The sequence below is a fragment of the Rattus norvegicus genome, chromosome 13, assembly GCF_036323735.1.
Source record: "Rattus norvegicus strain BN/NHsdMcwi chromosome 13, GRCr8, whole genome shotgun sequence".
Taxonomy (NCBI): Eukaryota; Metazoa; Chordata; class Mammalia; order Rodentia; family Muridae; genus Rattus; species Rattus norvegicus.
The window spans coordinates 67,452,698-67,465,927 of record NC_086031.1 but is presented as its reverse complement, the minus strand read 5'-3'; the positions used below and the strand labels follow the sequence as shown (position 1 = coordinate 67,465,927).

The 13,230-nt window shown below is 45.2% G+C and overlaps 2 protein-coding genes across 6 annotated transcripts in view; one reads left to right on the top strand and one right to left on the bottom strand.

The window, feature by feature from the left end:
- Positions 1-2,639: 2,639 nt before the first annotated feature.
- Arpc5 (actin related protein 2/3 complex, subunit 5) lies at positions 2,640-11,549 on the bottom strand. The gene is made up of 4 exons (NM_001025717.1): positions 11,345-11,549; positions 9,147-9,219; positions 6,613-6,789; positions 2,640-3,935 (listed from the first exon to the last, which is right to left on the bottom strand). Exons 1-4 carry the CDS (start codon positions 11,485-11,487, stop codon positions 3,873-3,875), a joined length of 456 nt encoding a protein of 151 aa, NP_001020888.1. The 5' UTR covers positions 11,488-11,549; the 3' UTR covers positions 2,640-3,872.
- Positions 11,550-11,908: 359 nt separating this feature from the next.
- Positions 11,909-13,230, top strand: part of Ralgdsl1 (ral guanine nucleotide dissociation stimulator like 1) — a 269,618-nt gene continuing 268,296 nt past the window's right edge. For 4 of the 5 annotated variants that reach the window (XM_063272095.1, XM_017598701.3, XM_008769610.4 and 1 more), the window contains exon 1: positions 12,053-12,297. The gene's annotated coding sequence lies outside the window, so the exon portion shown is untranslated. Of the gene's footprint in view, positions 12,298-13,230 lie in introns of all 5 variants that reach the window. The other variant, NM_001105957.2, reaches the window with a different exon arrangement.

Sequence of the window (13,230 nt, the reverse complement as noted above, 5' to 3'; positions counted from 1 at the left end):
TCAGCTTTTGTTCATAAAAGGCTCCTGGCATGATCCCACGGAGATCATCTCATCATGATCCGAGGATCAGGGTTTGGGGATTCTAGAGAAAAGCCCAGGCCTTACTTCTCCTACAAACAGCTTTCTTGCCCCACGCAGCCCAATCGACTTGATGTAAGTGCAGAGATCCAGGGGTAAGGTGCTCTGATGTTAGCTGATCTGAGCTTCCGGTCTGGAGGTAGGTTCCCGGAAGGGGTGGGCTATTCTTTTCAATCCCAGTCACTGAGATTCTGGCTTTGAAAATTAAGTCACGGGGTTGGGATTTAGCTCAGTGGTAGAGCGCTTGCCTAGCAAGCACAAGGCCCTGGGTTCGGTCCCCAGGTCCGAAAAAAAAAGAAAATTAAGTCACACTACCACAAAGTAGGAATGTTTTCAGTGCCCTGCTGTATTTCATAGAGTTGGCAATATATTCATGTAAAAACAGTGTTAACTCTGGGCTACATGGACGATTGTTGGACTACTAGTGTCTCAGTAACCAGGCACTAAAGGTCAACAACAAAAAGATCAAGAATAAAGAGTCAAAACCGCCCAAATAACGTATTCATGTTTATATGCACACGTCTACGTGTGACATATACATCTGTACATGTGGCCACTAACTGCCCTGGGGCTGGAGCTGCAGGTGTTTTGGGGGCTTCAGGCTTGTTCCCGGATGTTTTGATCCAAATGCCAGGCCTCGTGACTGTGCAGGAAGCCCCCAACCACTGAGCCCTCTCTCCAGCGGCTAGAATCACCAATAACAAAGAGCTCTCTGTTGCTAATTTAAGATGCTTTGAAACGTAATTTTCCCATTCTTTCTCACTGATGTAAAAGGCATGAGAATAAAGACCAAATATCTATTTATCCTGAGGAGACTCTTTAGGCCGCAACAGTGGAGTGTCTTCTGTTCCTTCTGTTTAAGTCACTTGGAGCCTGGTCCTTCCCATCCCCGTAAGACTTAGTGCAGACCTATCTGACTCACTGGCTTTTGACTCACCCTGTGTACCCAACACTAACTGCATTCAGTCACCTGGTAAATTGAAGACAATCAATTTTCAGAGAGCCAAGGCTCACTTCTCAATGCAGGTGAGAGCGACAAGACCCAAACCCCGTTCTTCTGACACAGCCCTATGGGATTAATTTGGCAATTTTTTCCTGCGCACCAATGCACCTCCTGAAGTCATCAGTGTCCTTAGCCCCATTTCCTAAGTGATGTTGCCACCTAGGAACTAAGACACCGGCATTTGTTATGTGCTTCCACTTTTGGTGTGTATGGATTGAGATGAGGACCCTGCACAGGCTAGCTTTGACCATTAGACTATACTGTCAGCCCTTGATTTCCTAAGACAGGTCCTTGTTGGCTAGCACAGGCTTGTGATCTGCCTGCCTCCGTCTTAAGTATGGAGATTTCCAACTGCTTCCTGCCTGCCGCCCTGTGAAAGCAAGCCTGGTGTGGTCCGCACACCTGGAACCTCTGATGGAGGCTGAGGTAGGTCTATTGTTTGAGGCCTGTCTGTTACTAAAAATTGAGGTAATTTCTCTCTACAGAAGGGAGTCAAACCAAATCAAACGTAAGCACTGCGATGAAGTAGAAGAGAAACAGGTGGAGATGGGCTTCTGTGGAGCTGGAAGATGGCTGCAGGCAAGGGGCTCACTGAGACAAGAATGAGGACCTAAGTTCAGACAGCTCTCACCCAAGTCAGACATGGCTGGTGTCTGTGACCTCAGCACTGGGGAGGAAGCCACAGGAGGACCCCTAGCGATTTGCTGGCCAGTCAGTCAAGTTACTGGTAAGCTCCAGGTTCAGATTTTCATAAATAAGGTGGTAATGCAACTCAAAGACTCCTGACCCTGCCCTGAGGCTCCACACACACTAGCTCAACCACACACTAGTTCCACACACACTAGCTCTACACACCCCAGCTCCACACACCCTACCTCCCACTTGGGCAATGAAGAACCACTTGTGTGTCAGAGTACCTGGGCGGTCTGTCAATCACCATGGCCTAGCCAGACACATTTGTTAAGCCCATTGTCTCCGGCTGGCACCCACCCTGGCTCAGTTCCTGTGCTGTGCTGCTTGTCTATTTTCACTCTCTACTCAGCAGAGCTGACGGATCTTACTGTATCCGTTCCTGTGAATCTAAAATACCGATTCCAGCATTTGTCCTGAGACTTCAGGTCACAAAGGCAGTTAAGCATGCTCCCTGTTTCTAAGGTGGTGGTTGTGCTAACCTGCTTGACAACCTCCACTAGGAACTGCTTAGCCTCACTTAAGCCACGGTCCTAACCTGAGTAAAGCAGGGGTCAGCCAGGCGCAGTTGGACAGCAAAGCTGCTGAGTAGACAGGTGTGAGGTAGGTCTGGGGTCTAACCAGGGAGAGTTTGGAAGTCGGGAGTGTCCTTGCCAGCTACAGGAATCAGGCCCTGCAGGTCGCTGGTACATCCTGCTGCGACCCAGAGGGCTCTGGAGTCACAGAAAGCACCTCAGCAGTGCTGACATCCGTAGTGGCTCTTCTCCACCTGTGCCCATTAGTGACGTTATCCATCCTCCATACAGACAGCGGCACTGGAGCAGTCCCTTAACTAACGAGATTTCAAGTACTCAAGTAAGAACAAAAATTATTCAATACTGACATTTTATTTTCTGAAGTTTATCATAATTTTACAAAACAGAACAAAACAAAAAGCAGGTATCAAAAACAGCAGTTTATAGTTTCTGTGCTGGTTCTCACCTCAGTCAGCGACTCTGGAATTGGCATCTTAGGAAGACAACCGGGCTGCTTCCCTCTTGGCCACAGGCATTCGGGTGGTTGGTTTCAGAACTACTTTGTAATAACTTTTTACAAGCACCGGTCATTTTTGAGAACCAATTTGGTTTGTCCGACAAAGTAGACACCTTTCTTTTACTATGCGGCATTTTCCTTTCTTATAAAACACTGAGCTGAAACACACACTATGTATTTGGATCAGAACCACATTTTCTGAGATCCCCATTACCTGAAGAACACTGAGGACACCATTGGGCGTGTGAAATGTTACAGTGAACCCTTGTGTAAATGTCTAAGGCAGCTACCTTATTTCTGATGAAAGCATTCATTCAGAAGCTGCTGGAGTCCATTCTCCCACTTGGGATAGCTTCCCCAGGCAGCCTTATTATCAGAAGGAAATGGGATGTTTGTGCCAAAGAGGCGCTTATATTGTGTAAATACATTTATATAGAGCAAGACTTCTTGCTCTGGACCCTGGGTCACCACAAAGAGATTGAGAGGCCATGATAATTGGATGCTAACAGGAAGTACACACTTCCACTCATAGCATCATCTGGAGGCAAGCAGAAAGAAAGCTGGAAAGTGGTAGTGGGGTTCACCCACTCCTTGCTCTGGAAACACATTTTATAAGGGAAGTGTGGTCCAGTTTTGCAATGTTACTAGCTGCCAGTCTCTCGTTTTTAAAAATAAAGATCACTTCCTGACCAGCAATGAGTTAGGAAACTGGCCTCGAATTTGATCACATCTCTCAGTATTGGTTAAAAATAAAGTAAAACCCTTAAACCAGTCAACAGAGTTAGAAATTGCACAAACTTGAATATAAATTACAGAATGGGATACACATTATTGACATGGTTATGAAAGGATCAAACACCCCACTGAGACAAAATTTTCTCCACATTATTTCAATTTTCATTAAAGGAAACTGATATGTAATTTTCTTCTTTATAGATATGAAAAAGGAAGCAAGAAGGCAAAGCTGAGAGAAACAGATGCTACCCATGGGGCAGCGGTGCCATTTGGTTGTTTTGGTCTTTGTACCAGCAACTCCCACTCCTCTGAACACTGTCCAGTTCCAGCTGGACTACACGGTTTTTCTTGCAGTCAAAACACGAACGATAGACCCTACTCCTCCAGCAGCAAGTGCCTAAAACAAACCAAATACACAGGAAACGTCAAAAGTCTAAGATCAGGCAAAACACTGAACTCATAAACTTGGTAAGTACTTCCTGAGCACCTATTATGCCCCAGGCAGGTGTCAGCATGATACTAATGACAGTCTTATTACTAGGAGAAAACAAAAACAAAGACCAACCTCTCAGGGTTCCTGCCCTTGGGAAGTTACTTCCAATCAGACACTAGTCACTATTCTAGTATACTATGCCTAAATAATGCTTAAGATGTCTGTAGCACTGTTTCTGACTAGAACAAGTTTCAAATATAAATTCATTTCTCCATCTCCCATCCTCATTGAGGTTGGGAAGAACCTGAGATTGGGACAAGTTATCCCAACTTCCACTTGGTTTGCAGATTTCCTCCCTACGGCAAGAAGATATTACTTAAGAGCTAAGAGCTGATCTCTAACTTGGAATCTGACTGGAATAACTGGGAGTCATGATTAAATACCAGCAATTAGAAATTTTGGTATACTTATTTGGACAACTGTACAACACTTATACGAGAACAACATTTCCCTATTCTGTATGAAGTGCCGTGACTTATCTTAGAGAGCTACAGAAGCAGAGTAAGGGCATATACCTAGGACAGTAAGAAATGTCAGGGAGGCTGACAGCCTGAGGCCAGAAAACAGTTTGGAGGTGTGAGGGTGGGGTGTATCAGGGAAAGGCTGGAGCTTAAGGGAAGAGTGAAATGGGTCATCAACAAACGACAAGATACTTTGGATTTTAGATCTCATTCCAGTGGTTGAGTAGAAAACAGAATGGAGCAAGTAGCAGCCGCCAGGAGATGCTGTGAGGTGCACCAGAGACTGGCACAGATGGACTTGAGGACACTCAGAAAGTCAACCCTGGAGACTTTGGAAAAACCAACAACACGTGTACTACTCCTCTCACCTACAAGGGTTTTTCCTTCTAGTAACTTGTGAAGATTACATGAGTTGACATATTTATAAAGTTCTCAGATGTGTTTGGATTATAACAAGCTCCCAACTGATGTCACTGTGGTCCTGAGGCTATTCTAGACCTACGTTAGTTTGGGTCTTAGAGGCGGCAACTGCAAACTGAAGATAAGAAAGTCATGTGTACCTAGGTGGTAGTGGTGGTGGTGGAGCACACCTTTAATCCCAGCACCCAGGAGACAGAAGCAGATGGCTCTGAGTTCAAGGCCAGCCTGTCTACAGAGTGAATTCCGGGATAGCCAAGACTACACACAGAGCACCTGTTTTGACCTCCCCCCAGACCCTCCCCCGAAAAAAAATCCCAAAGAACAGAAGACATGTACACACCTCACAGAGCTAGTGAGGAGTAAGTGAAACGTAAACAAGGGTGGAGCCCAGCCAACAGTGTCCAAAGTAAGATGACCATACCAATAACTCCACAGGTTCCCTTCAGTGAGAGGGGGCGCTATACTGGAATACTGCAAGGAACACTATTCATAAATACTAGCTCTTTGGTAGTATATGTAAGATAAGGTGATTTAACTAAGGCTCAACAACAAAATTTACTTTTAGTTTTATCTTGTAAACGTTTCCACTCAGACTCAAGAGAAGGGTTTTAGAAAGAACTGACTTTCGGGAGCTGAAGGAGATGGCTCAGCACATTAAAAGTGCTAACTAACTCACAGAATTCAGTCCCCACAATGTACATGAAAGAGTCATACACACATATAATGGTTAGCATCTGGAATCCCAGTCCTTCTATGGCTATGGAATTGTTTATATTTTATCAGTACAAGAGCTAGGTATGAAAGCTCTTAAAAAATTAAAAAATATATTTGTCTTGTGTACACTTGTGTGGGTACAGTGAGTGTGTGTGTGTGTGTGTGTGTGTGTGTGTGTGTGTGTGTGTGTATGTGTGTGTGTATATAGGTAGTCAGTTCTTTTTGTCCATCATGTGGGTCCCAGAGACTGATTCAGGTTGTCAGGCTTGCTGGCAGGAAATTCTACTCAACTGAGTCACCTGGTTCACCCATTTAATAAATTCTTATATAGAAGTAAAAATAATTTGATTTCTCTCCCTCCCCAAGACCCAGCCTCCCAATATAGCATATAATTCATTATGTAGACAAGGTTGGCCTGGGATACCTCTCCCTAGAGACGTTCACTACCATATATGGCCAATAACAATTTCTGAAATACAAAACAAAACTAGTGCTGGGATCTATCCTTGGGAATACAGGCAAGCACTCCTTCTCCACGGTGCTTGGAGACTCCTAGTAACGTTCTATCCCTCTGAGTTTGCCTATTTCAGATCATTTCACGTAAGTACAAATACAGAATACTTATTCTTTTGTGTCTGGCTTACTTCACTTAGTGCAGTATCTTCTAGGTTTGTCGATATTGTAGCATGGATGAGTAACAGCCCATGGTTTGTAGGTACCACAGATTAGCCCTTCATCTTGGGTTATTTCTATCCTTCAATTAGTGTGAAAGAACTCACACTTTAAGTATAAAATCACTTATGCACTAAATACACGCAAATAAAATGCAATGCAAATGGGAGTCTTAAGATCAAGGCCCATAAGCAAGTGTAAACTTGTCACTTTAATAAAGATGTACAATCGAGTCACTGCTTTTCAGGTGACAGAGGTTATTCTTCTCCACTTCAAAGGAGCCAGTTGTAGGGTCTGTTAGTTTATTAACTTACCTTTTCATGCCACTGTAGTAACATAGCGCTGCTATTGTCAGACGGGCTCTCAAAGCCTTTATAAATATACTTCATTAGGAGGTCCACGCCATTCTTGTCCAGAGACTGAACAGCCTTTTCAATATCATTAGCTTTAAAGGAGATGAGCACCTTCAAGACGATGCTGCCTGCCCGGTCCTGAGGTAAATATATAACAGAATATTTAGACATGTGTATGCCGGGAACACAATTTTAAAAGGGCCACGCTAGAGTGAATTTGAAGGATGATCTGGAGGATGTAAAAGAAGATGCTGTGGGAACACGGCCAGCGTGTGGATGAAAGAACAAGTGCTGTTAGCGTGGGTTTCAGTGTTCAGAGTGTTCCGAAGGCTCTGATGTGACAGAGCTGGGTGGTGGGAGAAGCGGGAGCGAAGTGAGAAGACAGACCATGTGAGGGACAGCTGGCCACCGTAATGGCTCAGGCTTTTACTGGGAAACGAGAGAGTGGAGAGCTTCTAGAGCACCGACCCAATCTGTTTCCCATTTTAAGACTACCTGGCATCTCTGTAGAGAACAGCAGTGAGGCAGGAGTAAGGCAAAGGCAGGACGCCCACGGGTGTGATTCCAACAACACTGGACGCCCACGGGTGTGATTCCAACAACACTGGACACCCACTGGGGTGATTCCAACAACACTGGACACCCACTGGGGTGATTCCAACAACACTGCCTGGTTCTGGTTGGCATGAGAGTTGAGGTGGGAAGAAGGGAACCCCTTCTCTTGGTTTGTTTGTTGTTTTAGAGACTTGGTTTCTCTCTGTAGCTGTGGCTGTTGTCCTCTGTAGAACAGGGTGGTCTGGAGCTCACAGAGATCTGCCTGTTTCTGCCTCCTGAGTTGTGGGATTAAAGGTGTGCACCACCACGGTCAACTTAGGAGCACATTTTTGATAGAACTGAAGGTAGAACTGGGGATTTACTAATAGACTGATGGGAAATTTTAACAATTTATTATAACATTTACATTTTACTTCTTGGTCTTAAAAAAACTCCTAACCAAAGAAGAAAACTGATTTATATAACTCTATCTTGCACTATCTTTCAAGAATGGTTATTTTCTTAAAAGATCCTTTTAAAAACCATTAAAAAAGAACTTTTTAAAGTTTCCTATCCACAGACATTAGGTTCCAGAAGCAAAGGCACCTCCTTACGCATCACCTAAGCAGAGGGAACACGTGAACAACCCTTTCAGCTGCTCACTGCTCCTTCTGCTCAACACAGAGGTGCTGCCGTCATTCCTACGGGTGGGATTTTACAGAATGTTTATACCAGAATGTTCTCTTCAGCTTAGAGATGGTCTAATTCCCTATATATCTTTGTAACTAGAGCTATAACCTCCTACACACAAGCTGTCAAAACACAAAACAAAAAACCAAAACCAACAAACAAACAAAAACCATATGAAAACAGAAGGGGTAAAACTGAAAATTTAATGAGGTTCCTAACAACTTTTAAAAAGCAAAGAAAAATTCCTATACAAAGTTCTGTGCCTTCAATAGTTATCATGCATTTACATATAATTCTTAAGTTCTTGGGTTCCTGAGATGCAGGCTTCAGACCACAGGGCTTTGTTACCTGTATAGCAAGAAACAGCTAAGCAGTTCCCTGAGAATCAGTGGAGGACTGATACAGAGATGTAAGCTACGAAGTTCTTCTGAGGGACTTGGCAATGCTTTATGGATCAAAAGCCTTTAAAAAAAAAAGTCAGTTTTGATCTAGCATTTATCTTCTGGGAATTTTATTGACATAAACAATTAAAATATAAAATTATTCATTTAGCAGGAAAAACTAGAAAACCTAATATACAGTAAAAGGGATCAGTTGCATATACGATGTCATATACTGGTGTACAGCAGTTAGAATGCCACGGAAATAATCTTATTGCTAAGGAAAGATCATGTACGTTACTATGCAGCTCAAGTGTAAGATTCTATTAATTTTTTAAAAGAACACAAACCCTGGTAGAAACCCCTCAGTGTGCAGCAATACCATATAAGGCAGTAGCTGTGACCCGAGGAAGTAGCACGGAAACCACCTTTTTATGCGCTCATGCCTTTGATTCTGATATTTCATATTTACATAATTAAGAAAAACTTAGGGAATTAAGAGGCAGCTGAGTGTTTTTTGAACCTGTTTGAATTCAACTCGAGCAGATTGCTCCTTAAGCACACACAGAGCTGGTGTCCCCACCCTTTCTGTTTACTGTGCTCCACGCGTCCTAACCACATGTCAGCCCTATTTTCCATGACCGTTCTACTTAGCAGGGGCTTCCTTTCGGGCTGGATGTGGTGGTGCATGCCTTTAATCCCAGTGGAGGCGGGAGATCTCTGCAAGTTTCAGGCCAGGTTATAGACTCAGGTCCAGTCTCAAAACAAAAGTCACACTGTAAACCCTCGTGTCAAGCACAGTAAATAGTTAAAATGGTCATTGAAGGTAGGTGTCAGAGGACTTTGATAATAGCGAAGCAGAAGGGATTAACGCTGTAGTTTACCACTCACCTTCACTGCCTGGCTCTTTGTGTTAATGGGGGGGTTTTTCAGAGCGGCCTGTAGGGCAGCGGTCATGTTTCCTGTAGTGAAGGTTAAGGGCATAACAGAAAGGGCAGCCCCGGGGTTGGGGATTTAGCTCAGTGGTAGAGCGCTTGCCTAGGAAGTGCAAGGCCCTGAGTTCGGTCCCCAGCTCCGAAAAAAAGAACCAAAAAAAAGGCAGCCCCACTTTATGGGACTGGTGGGTTAGACTTGACTTTGTGAACAGTAACAAAAACTACTATGGTCATTAACTGTATGGGTTTCTTTCCAATATGTCAACCAAAGGTTAAAATAATGAAATTAAAAGAATATGATTTTTTTTTTTTGGTTCTTTTTTTCGGAGCTGGGGACCGAACCCAGGGCCTTGCGCTTAAGAATATGATTTTTTTTAAAAGCAAAGATTGTTCTGACCTGTTCTGTCAACCAAAGAGATTACACTTTCCAGGGAAATACACACAATTGTCTAGACAGGTATTCAAGAAGTCTTAGAATATGCCTAAGAATTAAGCCATCGAATGATGCAGTTTACCAACAAAGTATTCCATCCTGTCTGCGTGATTCTTACTGGAAAACAAGCCTAAACTTGATACTGAAACTACACTGTGTATTAACTGAGGTGCTGGCAGATTACTCTGGCAATCAGAGTGGGACAGGCCGTGATAGCTGCATATTGATGAACAGGGCTCCAGATGATGTAATAACCCACACGACCTGTAGGTGGCAGCTTACTTTATTTCCTACAGGTTATTCAAACTGGGCTGGACCCTCCATACCTACTTCGTACTGAAAGCACTAATGAGTTAGCAAGCACGGGAAACGGAAGGCCAATCAGACTGTCAGAAAAGACAGTCATTTCCCTAAAAGGAGAACCAGAGTCACTTGTTCCTCCATCTGTAGTACCCAACCGGGGCTGCCGCTCCTAGTTATAACCAGAGACAGTACCTTTATATTTGGATAAGATGGATTGATGAAAAGGTAGACTGAATTAATAATGGATACAGTCATAATAATCACCAGAAATTACCTAAAATACATTAGTTTAATAAAATATCATATCCACCATAAAGATTTCTTTAAACGAAGAATAAACTCACCACTTCTGTGGAAAAGGTCTAATAAAAATTATCTACAGTTAGTGATAAACTACTGTCAAGCCTGCATAGTCTCTTAAAGAACACTTTTTAAAGAAAAAAATCCCAAGTATTTTAATAAATAAATTAGTAGCAACCAATGTGGAAGTAGTGGTAATGAAAGTTAAACGTATATGGCACATATATGTATATATTCGATGCTGTGGTTACCACTAAATATTTCTGCTTACTTCTTCATCATAATCTAGTAGAAAATCGATGAGGGAGATATGTATCTACAGACTTAATGAATACGAGTTTTCTAAAGCTCCAATTTGGGGTTTTGTGACATTTCTATTTTTCTAAGGGATCAATGCAAATGATTTTCAAGGTTATGAATATTCAGATATGCAAACCAAGGAACCAGGAACTGACAGCCATATTTTAACTAGCCTGGAAACAATTTCAGAAAAACGATTTTGATTTATAGAAGTGACTCATTCTCTGCTTTATTCACTGGGGTTCATCTTAAATTATTCCCAGGGATTCTCTACATGCATTCCCTATCCTTTTCCTAGTAGCCTTTTCTTAGCAGGTGAAAGGCTCAAAGCCTTACCTGGGAATTTTGGATTAGAAAACTCCCTTCAGCCTGTTCATAAATTATATGCAACCTTGCCCAAACCCTCTTCTTTTAATAAATAACACTGCTGATGGAAAAAGCTCATGGGCTGAATGTACGGAGGGCCTCAATTTGTTCCATCTCTCCTGGCTAGAATAAACTATGCCCGCTCCGCAAATCACACACACCCGACAGAATAGCAAGACTCCAGGCGGGACCCGTGTCCCCACCGGGCAGGAATTTTTGGAGCTCAGGTGCCCACTAGGGCGTCATCCGGTGCCCCCCCGAGAGGGTGCGGCCGCTTAGGACAGCGCACCTGAGGAATCGGGGCGCCGGCAAGTTCGCAGGCGCGGCCGCGGGGTGCAGGCGGCCTGATAGCCCCGGGACCTCCTGCCCTCCGTCCCCACCTAGAGCCGGGCACAGCTGGCCGCGTGTCCCCGTGTCCCCGCAACCCCAGGCCGCCGCGAGCGTAAGGATATTGCCGTAGGCATGAGTCCACCTCGCCCTCGTCGGGCCCGGCCTGGCCATCGCCGCCGTCCTCCTCGTCCACGAACTTGTTCTCATCATATTCGTCCACGTCCACCTTCCGGAAGCGGGCCGACGACACCGTGTTCTTCGACATCCCGGATCGCGATGCAACTCTGGCCTCCCCTCCGCGGTGCCTCTTCTTCAGCGAGCCTAGCCTTGTCCGACTCACTTCCCTCTTCCGCTCTGGGGCGTCGCCGGCAGCCGCTGCTTGCTCGCTTCTGGGCCTGCGCGCTAGCCGGCGCGGCTTCCTCCTCAGCTTCCAGCCATCCTTCAGCCCCCGCTCCGCCCCCGCGTCCCCCGGGAGCGCGCGTCGGCCAGGGAGCGCGCGGGACGCACGGCGCACGCGCGGGCCCGCTGCAGGAAAGGGGCGGGGTTGGAGGGAGAGAGGCGGGGGCGGCGGGCGGACAGAAAGCGGGCTGAGGCGGAGCGGGAGACTTGATTGGCCGCCGGGGAGCGTCACGTGACACCCGGGAGGTTCCCATAGAAACGCTTTTCTGCGGTCCAGCCTTGCGGGGGGTCTTGGGCTGGAGGCTATGGGCACTTGGGGCGCGTGGCCTGGAGTGCTGCCGCCGTCGGTGCCAGCCGCTTGTTGTTGGGGTCCGGTGTGAAGTGTGGGTGGTCGGACTTAAGCGTGGGGTGGGATGGACTGGCTGCAGAACCTAGTCCCCTGCAGTCAGCGGGAGAATGAGGCGGAGTGATGCCCAGCACGAAACTAGTGATCGGAGCCCTCCATTCGGACCGAGCGCCGCCGGGGGCTGCGTTCCAGAGCTGAGAGCCCCTTCCGGGGCTTGGGATCTTGGCACGCTGTCGGTGGGAGGTCCCCAAGGACGGAGTCGAAAGGTCACTTCTTACCTGTCAGTGCTGGGGGACAGCATCGCGGCCGGACCTGCAGAATCTCAACTCGGTATTCTCTCCATCTGGAGGGAGGGAAAAGATGCTTGGGCCGGGGCTGGGGACGGGTAGCGAAATTGGGGCAAACTTGTAGCATTTTCTAGAATCAGTCATCACATCTTAAAATAAGTAGTTATTTGGAGCAAGAATGCCAGAAGAGGGTGGGCGAGTTAGGCTTTTCAGCGCTGGCGCTGAGGGAAAATAGCGTGTGCAAGGATTAATAGAAACTGGACTTTCAAGGTTGTTATTTATTGTTTAAGGCACGCCAGATCAGCTTTTTTGCGATATTCCACATTCCCGTCAGAGGCACTAAGATTAAACAAATAATAGCTGTGCTCTGTGCATTATACTGTCGTACACGTATTTACAAAATAAAATTAATTCAGACACTTGGCTATGCTCTGCTTAGATGCAGATCTACCTGGTTTCACAAACAGCAGAAGGCTGGATGTCATCCTGTTGAGTTACCTCGTTTGTTGTGCAGTACTGAAAAAGAGCACTGGGCTTGGGATCAGAAAGCAGTGGCTGAGTTTCGACTTTTTTGCTCTCATAATCTGCGAGATTGAGGCACGTTGCTTAAAATTTGGAACCTCGGATTTCTTATTGCCAAAATTGGGCTAATGTGCTTTTCCCAAGAATGCCCCCAGGGTTCAATTCGCAGAAATACTTAAAAAAGACTCTAAAATTCTGCGTATATGTGCAATGTGTTTATTGGTTATGTAGCACAAGCTTCTCAAATTACCTAATGATAGGTTATGTTTTATCTTGCTGGTGAACGAGATTCCCAAGATTCTGGAGGGTTGAGCCTATTTTTCTTATGTATCTTTTTTCATAATTTTTCATAAAACTAGGTATTCAGAAGGTAGTCAGTGAATGCTTGATGAATTAGTGAGATATCAAAGAATCAAACTGGTGATAGAGAATCAGTCCAAAGGAGAACGATCTC

Excerpts from the sequence above, each read along its gene's own strand:
- Arpc5 (NM_001025717.1), bottom strand. The coding sequence starts at position 11,487 with ATGTCGAAGAACACGGTGTCGTCGGCCCGCTTCCGGAAGGTGGACGTG. Across the intron at positions 9,220-11,344 it reads GTGGACTCATGCCTACGGCA|AGGAAACATGACCGCTGCCC; the intron begins ATATCCTTACGC and ends AACCTTCACTAC. Across the intron at positions 6,790-9,146 it reads CAAAGAGCCAGGCAGTGAAG|GACCGGGCAGGCAGCATCGT; the intron begins GTGAGTGGTAAA and ends TATTTACCTCAG.